The sequence below is a fragment of the Balaenoptera borealis genome (assembly GCF_965194805.1).
Source record: "Balaenoptera borealis genome assembly, chromosome: 12".
Lineage (NCBI taxonomy): Eukaryota > Metazoa > Chordata > Mammalia > Artiodactyla > Balaenopteridae > Balaenoptera > Balaenoptera borealis.
In genome coordinates, this window is record NC_138869.1 from 57,476,217 (window position 1) to 57,485,803 (window position 9,587).

Below are 9,587 nucleotides of genomic sequence, written 5' to 3' on the forward strand. Positions count from 1 at the left end.
TTTGAGGTTGTCTCTGCTGCTCTCAGGATAAAGGCAGAACTCCTTAACAGGCTTTTTCGAAGTTTAAAGACAAGGCCTGGCCCCTGTAGACCTGGGCAGCCTCCGTACCTATACCCACCACTTCCCTTTCTTCACTGGGGCCCTTTTCTCAGACCCCCATGCTCACCCGGCTCCTTCCCACCACAGGGCCTTTGCACATGCCTCCCCCTGCTTCTACTTTCCCTCCCCTCTTCCCCAACTCAACTCTTACCCAGCTCGAGTGTCCCTTCCGCCGGGAAGCCTCCCCTCCCAGCTCAGCTCCTGCTGCTGGAGGCCCTGGGCACCTCCCCCTCCCACCCCATCACAGTCACAGTTTTGTGTTTGCAAGTGCTTCATTCACGCCCACCTTTCTCTTTGGCTCCTTGAGGGCAGAGAGCGGGTCTGTCTTGCTCACCATGTGTTCTCAGCGTCTCTCACGCAGTAGAGATGCAGCGAATAGATAAATGGCACGTGGGTGGCCGGGCTTTGCAGAGGTGGGAGGCGTGACGTCTGTTGCAGGAGCGTGTTTGGTTTCTCATCTTTGCGTCTTCTGGTCCCCAGCGATGCCCAAAGCTCAGCTTCTCTGTGCACCGGGGCTGAATCGAATCTCGGAGACATAGTTTTGGGTGAAGTAGAAAAGGATAGCTTTATTGCTTTGCCAGGCAAAGGGGGACACAGCGGGCTTCTGCCCTCAAAAACTATGTGTCCCAATTGGGGAGGATTTGGTGAGGAGTTTTGTAGCAATGGTTCAAGGGTGGGGTCGCTGATAAGATTAGGGTGCGTGCAGGGTCTCAGGTGCTATTAGGTCTCCTCATCTTGATGGGCTTCTCTGGTCCCTTTCATCTCGCCTAGGTGCTTTCTTGGCTGCTCCTTCCTTGACTAGCAACTGTTGCAATCTGCCCTTTGGAACTCAGGGAAGGTCATGGAGGCTACAAGAAACAGGAGACAAAAAGGCCTCCGTGCCCGGGAGCCCCTCAGGGTCCTCCTGGGTTTCACCAGCTGCGCTTTCCTGGTGTGCGAGCCTAACCCTTCCCTCCTGTCTTCCTCAGGTGTGCTGCGGCTCCTGGAGCATGGGGAGGATTATGTGTTCACCCTGCCCAGTGCCTACGCCCGGTCCATCCTCACCATCCCTTGGGTGGAGCTCGGAGGAAAAGTCAGCATCACCTGCGCCAAGACCGGGTACTCAGCGACAGTGATCTTCCACACAAAGCCTTTCTACGGGGGGAAGGTCCACAGGTAGGAGGGGCCAGGGAGACTCCGTCTCTGTCCGATCACGATGCCCCAGGGTTTCTTGTCTGCATCAGAAGACTGGGTTCCAGCCGTGGGATGAGTTGAAAAATCAAGATCAAGTTAACAGATCTGTTTCAGATGACATGTCTCACCGGGCAGCGTCCTGAACCCTCCCCAGTCTGGTGATGTGTTGGCGGAACATGCCCCAGAGAACAAAGGGCTTCTGGCGTTATGGTAACCTCTTGCTTCTGAGGCCCGAGGCCCGAGGCCTGACCTGCACTGATGCAGTTGTTTTGTGAGCTCCATGCAACATCCTGAATCCTGCATCTATGAGAGCAGGACCGTTTCTCTCCTTTTGGAAGCTGGGAAGCAGGTCCTAAGAAACAGAAGGAGAGGCCCGCTGTTTGAGGGGAGCATCGCCTCGTTTTTATGGCTCTAATTATTAATTTCCCCCTTTGGAGCAGATCGCTGGATAATAAGCAAGCCCCCATCTTTGACCTTTTTCTTGCAAAGCTTTTCTGGATGGCGTTCACGTGGGGTGCTGGAGTGTCCCCTGCAAAGTAGGCACCTTCAGTGGCCGTTTTGGAGCCAAACATACCAGCCCCCAAGAGCTGATTATGCGTGTTTCTCCCCGGCTCCGAGGCCCCTCATGCCCCAGTGGTAGCTTGAGATACGCTGTGGGTGGGGCAGCACAGAAACTGGCAAAAGCTGTAAACCAGGCGTTTTCCCTCCTGGCGAGCCCGTTGTTAAAGCGTTACCAGCACAGCACGGATACGCTTCCGCTGTGTGCCGCTGGGAGGATTCCTGGTGCCGCCCGGACTTCCGGCGGTGTTCAGGCTCAGGGGGAAAAATTCCAGACCTGGAATTTGAAAACACCAGATTCATCCCGAGCTTGGCCAGTAGAAAAAGAGGACCCGGGCTCCTCCACCTCCCGTTTCTGCCGTGTTACTCTGCCTGCAGCAGGTTCCTGGGGAGAGGGAGGTGGGCTCTGCCTTCACCCAGAGCTGAGACCCGGAGCCCCCAGGCCGGGTGGGTGAGGCAAAGGGCCACACATCTCCACTAGGGGCCCTTGTGAAGCCAGGCTGGAGGGGTTCGACCTTGTTTAGTGATCGAAAAGTTCCCCCTAGACTCTCACACTCTTTTGGTGGTTGAAATGTACACTATTAGTTGCTATTTGAGGGAGGAGAAGGGTGTGTATATATATATATATTTTTTTAAATATTTTATATATATTTTTTATTGGAGTATAATTGCTTTACAATGTTGTGTTAGTTTCTGCTGTACAGTGAAGTGAATCAGCTATATGTATACATATAACCCCTCCCTCTTGGACCTCCCTCCCCCTTCCCCTCCCCCCTCCCACCCATCTAGGCCATCGCATAGCACCGCGCTGGCCTCCCTGAGCTATACAGCAGCTTCCCACTATCTATTTTACACATGTTGTCGTGTATTTATGTCAAACCTAATCTCCCAATTCATCCCACCCTCCCCTTCGCCCCCCGCATCCCATGTCCACACATCCGTTCCCCAGGTCTGCCTTTCTATTCCTGCCCTGCAAATAGGTTCATCTGTACCATTTTTCTAGATTCCACATATATGCGTTAATATACAATATTTGTTTTTCTCTTTCTGACTTACTTCACTCTGTATGACAGTCTCTAGGTCCATCCACGTCTCTACAAATGACCCAATTTCATTTCTTTTTATGGCTAATATTCCATTATATATATGTGTCACATCTTTATCCATTCATCTGTCGATGGACACTTAGGTTGCTTTCATGTCCTGGCTATTGTAAATAGTGCTGCAGTGAACATTGGGGTACATGTGTCTTTTTTAATTATGGTTTTCTCAGGGTATATGCCCAGTAGTCGGATGGCTGGGTCATATGGTAGTTAGTTCTACTTTAAATGACACAATAGACCAGATAGACTTAATTGATATTTATATTTTGTTTTTACTGAGTTTTGTGATTTCCACCCCAATAGTAACATCTTATAAAACCTTGGCGTTTTTATCAAAACTAAGAAATTGATGAAATTCAACTAAACAAATCACAATATATAGTGTATACAATATAGTGTAAAACATGTATAACTTTCAACCACCTATCTAATTTATTGTCAAAAATCAGTAAAACAATACTAATTGAAAAAAACTAAGAAATTGGGGGGATAAATTAGGACTTTGGGATGGACATATATACACTACTATATATAAAATAGGTAAACAACAAGGACCTACTGTATAGCACAGGGAACTATGTTCAATATCTTGTAATAACCTATAAGGGAAAAGAATCTGAAAAAGTATATATATGTATGTGTGTGTGTGTGTGTGTATAACTGAATCACTTTGCTGTATACTTGAAACTAACACAACATTGTAAACTAACTATACTTCAATTGAAAAAAAACTAAGAAATTAACATTGCTGCATTCCTATGAACTAATCTACAGACTTTATTCAGATCCTACCTGTTTTCCCACTGATGCTTGCTTTTTTCTGCTCAAGGATATTAGATCACATTTTAAGAGCTAGTCTTTGAGCAAAAGAGCAAAAAGCAACCCCATAAAAAAAATCTCTACATGTGAGGATGCCTTTTGAAGTCGGTCTCTGTTCTAATAATCTTGCAAAGCGTGTTTATTCGATGCTTCATTAATGCAGGGTCACAGCAGAAGTGAAGCACAACCTGACCAACACCATTGTGTGCAAAGCCCACGGCGAGTGGAATGGGACCCTAGAGTTCACCTACAACAACGGGGAGACCAAGGTCATTGACACGACCATGCTGCCAGTGTACCCCAAGAAGATCCGACCCCTGGAGAAGCAGGGCCCCATGGAGTCCAGGTGGGGACCAGGCCATGTGCTCCTCTCCAAGCTTTGTTGTCCTCAGCACTTGACCCAGGGGGCAGAGAGGAAGCGCAATGCAAAGGGGCCAGCAATCACATTCTAATTCCTTTGGAAACTTGAATTGTCCTCTGTGTGTCACTTCCGCGTAGATCCTTTGTTGTTTTCAGTTTAGTTGCTCTGCAGTCATGGGGTGGAGTGTGAAGACAGCCCACCCGGACTTTAATGCCTGTCCTAAAAGAGTTTGTCAACTCTGTGGGTCTGTTACTTAATTGCAAAGTTAAATACAGAGAGATGCTAGTAATCAAAGAACTGTGCAGCAAAGCAATGAGATACTTTTTTTTTTCTTACCAGATTAGCAACATAATTCAAAAAAAATTCAGCGCCGGCAAGGCTGTGATAAAGTTAACACTCTATGCCCTGTGCTTCCGGGAGGAAGGTGTGCAGGTTAGCTGCACGGATCAGTAGCTCTAAATTTGTGAGTTCTCCTCTTGCAGTCCATTTCTGGGACTCTCATCTAAGGGAAAATTCTTCAATTCACAAAAGGTTTTAAATATGAAATTTGGGTATTTAAAAAAAAAAAAAACTAAATGATAAACAAAAGGAAGAAAAAGAAACCATCTAACAGGGCAACGATTGGAAAACAGTTAAGTGAACTACGGAGAATTCACTCTAGCATATGAATATCCCTCAAGCCACTTAAAGTGATGTTTATGCAGGTACAGAAGCAGAATCTTCTGGAAATATGCCATTTTAATTTTTTTAATCCAGGAGATCAGCCAGCTACGGCCCATGGGCCAGATCCCATCTCTGGCTGATTTTTGTAAAATTTTACAGGAACACAGCTGCGTCCATTTGTTTGTATCTTGTTTGTGGCCGCCCTCTGGCTACAATAGCAGTGAAACAGTTGCGACCCAGACCAAATGGCCTGCAGAGCCTAAAACATTTCCTCTCTGGCCCTTTACAGAGAACGTTTGCTGGCCCCTGCTCTTATCTAAAAGCATGCTGCTCTGTAGAAAGAGGATATAGGGTTGGAGTGAAATTACAGATGATTCTGCGAAAGGGTTTGCCATTACAAGAAGAGTTTGTAACGAAATTGGAAAGGTGCTTTTTATGTGGAAACAAAGCAGGGATACCAGTGTGTATAAATCATACATTATCACCGAGTTTAATAGAAAGAGGGCTGCAGTGTCCTGGAAACTTGGCTTTGTGGTAGGATTAGTCCACTCATTCTTGTTGATCAGAGTGTAACCTTCTCCGTGTCCAAATGGAGGGCGTGAACCCAGCCCTTTGGGCTGTGACAGGAAGGAATCCGTCCCCTGGCCTCTGACGACACCTCCCCAGAATCAGGAGCCCTGTGCTTGCTGTCACAGCACCGCTTGTTTCTGGTATGGCTGTTGAGAACAAAACTATGATTCCTTTGAGCTGTTCTTCCAAGACTATTGAGTAGGTTAGCTCCTCCTCATCAAGCCTTGCTGGGGGTGGAATGGATGGAGGATGGAGTCCGGAACCAGAGAGGGGGGCGTATCGCCTCTTCCCGTCTCGCATACGTGGACTTTACTGGAACCTGGACCTGGGCTGCTGACAAACCCAGCAGCCCACCTTGTTCTCCGAGGCGGGAATGGCCTTGAGGTGTGGCACCTGCCGCTCAGAGCACCTGAGCCCAGTCCCCTGTGCCAGGCCTCACCTGAGGAGGCGAAGGAGGGCCCACCCAGTGGTCTCAGCCCCCACCGGCCCCGGTGGAGGGGAACCCCTGCCCCATTAAGGGGAGAGGGAAGCTGCGCTTACATGGGCCCACTACTGTCAGTGTGCTCGCGACGCTCAGAGCCCGGCCCGCGCAGCCATCCTGCTCGGGCTGGAGCCCTCCACGCGGCGATGCTGGCCACGCCCGGCCTAGCCACCACCTGGCCCTTGGCCACCAGGACCTCCGCTTCTAGCAAAGGCTCCCCTGGGCTTCCTTTTTGCTTTTCTTGCAGACTTGCCTCCGCCTTCTCCGCCCTGAAGGCTTTTTTGCCTTTCCCTTTGTCCTGAAGTTCAGAGCCTTCCAAAGCAGAGCCTCTCCAGGGGGCTCTTGGTTGGACCCTGTGGGTGTCTGGGCAGAGCCCTTGACCTGTGGGCCGGTTCTTTGCTCACCACCCCATCTGCAGTCCCTGGGGCTCTCTACCCTCTAAATTTGGGGCCACTATTTTATGATGGGCCTTATCAGGGGAGGTCCTGCCCTGAGAGCACCACGACCCTGGATGTCCGGGCACCCAGTCCTTCCCTCAGCGCCAGGTGTGTGTTGAGCGTTCAGGTGATGGAAAAGACTGATTTGACCCGGCACCCAGCCCTCCCTGTCTCCTTCCCCACCTTCCTTTCCTGTTTTAGGCCATCTTTTCCCCTCTTAAGTCAGCTGTCAGGGCGTGGTAGAGAGAGCAAGGGCTGTGAGGCCGGTAGGACCTGGCTTTAGAGGTTTCTCCTGTGTAAGGTAGGAGCCAGCGTGCCACTGTACCCTCTGCATGGGGGGGTGCTGGGCGGCGGTGGGCAGGCTGGCCTTGCAGCCAGAGCCCGGGCCCCATCGGTCCCTGGGCCCGGGTCCCCCGGGAGGGCTGCTGTCCTGGCTGCACTGGCCACTCCCCTGCCGGCTCCCCAGGGTCTAACGGGGAGCGCCCGCTCGGCCCCAGCTGCAGGGGCATCTTGTCCCCAAAGCCGGGGTGGGGGTGGGGGTGCTGGTGCTCGCTGCGGAGAAGCCCGCTGGTCCCCTTGTGCGGAATCCCGACTGGCCCTGATGTGCCGAAGTGAGGAACTGTCCGCCTTCACCTCAGTGCTGGTCCTCCCCCCCCCCCACCCCCCGGCACGGAGTGGGACTGGAGGGGGCACCCCGGCTTCCTGAGGAGGGAAGCTGCTGCCTTCTCCAGTGAACGAAGGACTGAGTGGGTGAATGCATGAATGAATGTGTCTAAGTTTGCGTGTAGACACGGGGAGGTGACGGATCCCCCAGTGTCCGTAACTCCTAATACGAGGCTCCCGGTGGGAGAGCAGCCCCTGTTCACATCCATCAGCTTGCTGACCTCCGGCAGGTCACTTCGCTTTATGTGGATCTGTTTTTCTCCCTTTACGATGGGGTGATAGTATCGCATCTGTATCCCTGGGGTGTTGTGATGATGAGATGAGTTAATCCATATGTAAAATGTTTAGGAATGTGGTGAATGCCCCGTGGCAGGGTCTGCTGTAGATTCTGTCTGTAGGAGCAGTTTGATTGCTCCAGTCATCCCTAGATTGGTCTAGACGCTCAGAGCCCGGGAGGGGAGAGGGGATTCAGATCTGGGTGCAGGTGGGGCTCTGGGCCTGTGGAGTGAGCTGCTCGCCCCCTCCCGCCCCGCAGCCCAGCATCCTCGGCTCGGGCCCTTCCTCGCCCAGGACCGCAGCCTCAGGCTGCTGGCCCTGCCTGACTGTTTCCTGTCCCCAATGACCCCCGCCCCCAGGAACCTCTGGCAGGAGGTGACCCGATGCTTGCGGCTGGGGGACATCGACGCCGCCACCGAGCAGAAGCGGCGGCTGGAGGAGAAGCAGCGCGCGGAGGAGCGGAAGCGGGAGAACCTCCGCACGCCCTGGCGGCCCAAGTACTTCATCCAGGAGGTGACCCTGCGGGGCGTCCTGGGCGGGGAGGGCCTGGGAGGCCTGGGCGTGGTGGCCGTGGCTCCAGCGGCGCCAGGCGGTCCCATGGGCGCCTGCTGCTCCCCAGGCTGCCCCATCAGGGAGGCACCCCCGCCCGCGGGGAGGCACGGAGGGGGCTGCGGCTCTGGCGGCGTCCTGCTTCACAACGACCACAGCCCTGCTACTCTGCCTTCAGTAGCAAATTAGTCGGGAAGCCCCTCCCAGCCCAGCTCCACACCTGGGTGGGTTGGAACCTTCTCGATGACAGCACCCTTTCAGAGCTTTGCCTCCCAGGGGCCCAGTGGAGGATGGACGTGCTGGGGAGGCCCGCGGGCGTCCGCATCCCCGCGCTGCTGCTAAGTGGTGTTGGAAGGGGATCCCACCCCCCACGCCCCTCACCCCCCGACTGCCCACCTGCTGGGCAAGGCGCCCTGTGCCCAGTTGTTTGTGGCACAGCTGGGCAGCATTCTGAGAACAGAATTGGAAATGACAAAAGTGTAGGAGCCACAATTTTTAAGGCAGGCTGGTCAGGAGCCTGGCAGCATCAATGAGAGAAACAGGCCGGTGAGGGCGGGGCAGACCCAGGGTCCGTATCTAAAAGGGTGGATGCCACTGACCTCCAGGCCGTCACAGGCTGATGGCCCAGTTCTTCAAGAGAAGCCAGAAATCAGAATTTTTATGAGATCTGATATTCACCTGGTGTCAAGGAATTTTTTTAAAATGTAAACACTAAGGGCCAGTTGAAATCTGTCTGGGCTTTCCTTGCCTAGGCACTGCTGGTGTCTGACTTCTGCTCCTTGGAAGGATGGCTCCGTGGAGCTGGAGGTCTGCGGGGAGAGTTAGTGACCTTGAGGTGGGCTTCTGGTCTGGAGCAGGAAGCAACCATGTGTCTCCTAGAGGCGGGAACTAGGGCCGTGGGCTGAGCGCAGATGTCAAGGTCAGATGCTGGTTCAGGCAGGAAGCCTGCTTGGGGAGTGTATCCGTGTCTGGAGGCCTTGCCCACGGGAGGTGACTCTGTATTAATCAGGGTTCTCCAGAGAAACAGCACAGAGCCAACAGAAGATAGAAATTTAAATAGATTTATTATGAGATTGTGGAGGCCGAAAAGCCATGGGATCTGTGGTTTGCAAGGTGGAACCGCAGGAAAACCAGTGGTATGATTCAGTCCAAAGGCCTGAGACCCAGGGGAGCCCATAGTGTGAATCCCAGCCGAGGGCAGACGTCAGGATGAGGTGCCAACTCAACAGTGAGGCAGGCAAGAAAGGGCCGATTCCTGCTTCCTCCACCTTTTGTTCCATTCAGGCCCTGGGCAGATTGCATGATGCCCAACCTCATGGGGGTGGGATATCTACATTACTCCACCCACCAATTCAAATGCTACCCTCATCTGGAAACACTGCCCCCTCCCCTGTGCTCAGAAACAATGTTTAATCCGGGGCCAGTCAACACATAAAATTAACCATCACAGAATCCCCCAAGGATCCTTCTGCTGGATCTGGTCTCTCTGAGACAACTAGGTTGCCTGGCTTGTGTGGAAAGTTGCACATTAAAAAGTAAAATGACAACAACCAAAAAACATTGTTTTCCTCCCATAGGGTGTAAGAAAAGCCAGTCTGTTTATAACAGGAGGCTTGAGGATATTTAAAGAATACAAATCATCTCAGCACCAGCATAGTTAACATTCAGTACATCCCTCTAGCCTAGCACCAGATTGCATACCATTTTGATTCTTGCCTTTTCCTCGCTGGTATTTGACTGCTGTCCTCTCCTGTGTGTGCTGATGTCTTTTGACTGCTGCCTTGCCCGTGCCCTTTGTTGGGCACTCCCCTCCAGGCTGGTGGGTGGTAAAAATC

At 52.3% G+C, this 9,587-nt stretch overlaps 1 protein-coding gene and 1 long non-coding RNA gene across 5 annotated transcripts in view; both read left to right on the forward strand.

Moving 5' to 3' along the window:
• LOC309608562 overlaps positions 1-9,587 on the forward strand; it is a 733,071-nt gene that overhangs the window by 402,256 nt on the left and 321,228 nt on the right. The gene's annotated exons all lie outside the window — the stretch shown is intronic.
• Positions 1-9,587, forward strand: part of OSBPL10 (oxysterol binding protein like 10) — a 389,819-nt gene that overhangs the window by 363,127 nt on the left and 17,105 nt on the right. For all 4 annotated transcript variants that reach the window (XM_082348482.1, XM_082348480.1, XM_082348479.1 and 1 more), the window contains 3 exons: positions 1,068-1,254; positions 3,916-4,098; positions 7,563-7,716. In XM_082348482.1, the coding sequence (XP_082204608.1) occupies positions 1,068-1,254; positions 3,916-4,098; positions 7,563-7,716 (524 nt within the window). The remainder of the gene's footprint in view (positions 1-1,067; positions 1,255-3,915; positions 4,099-7,562; positions 7,717-9,587) is intronic.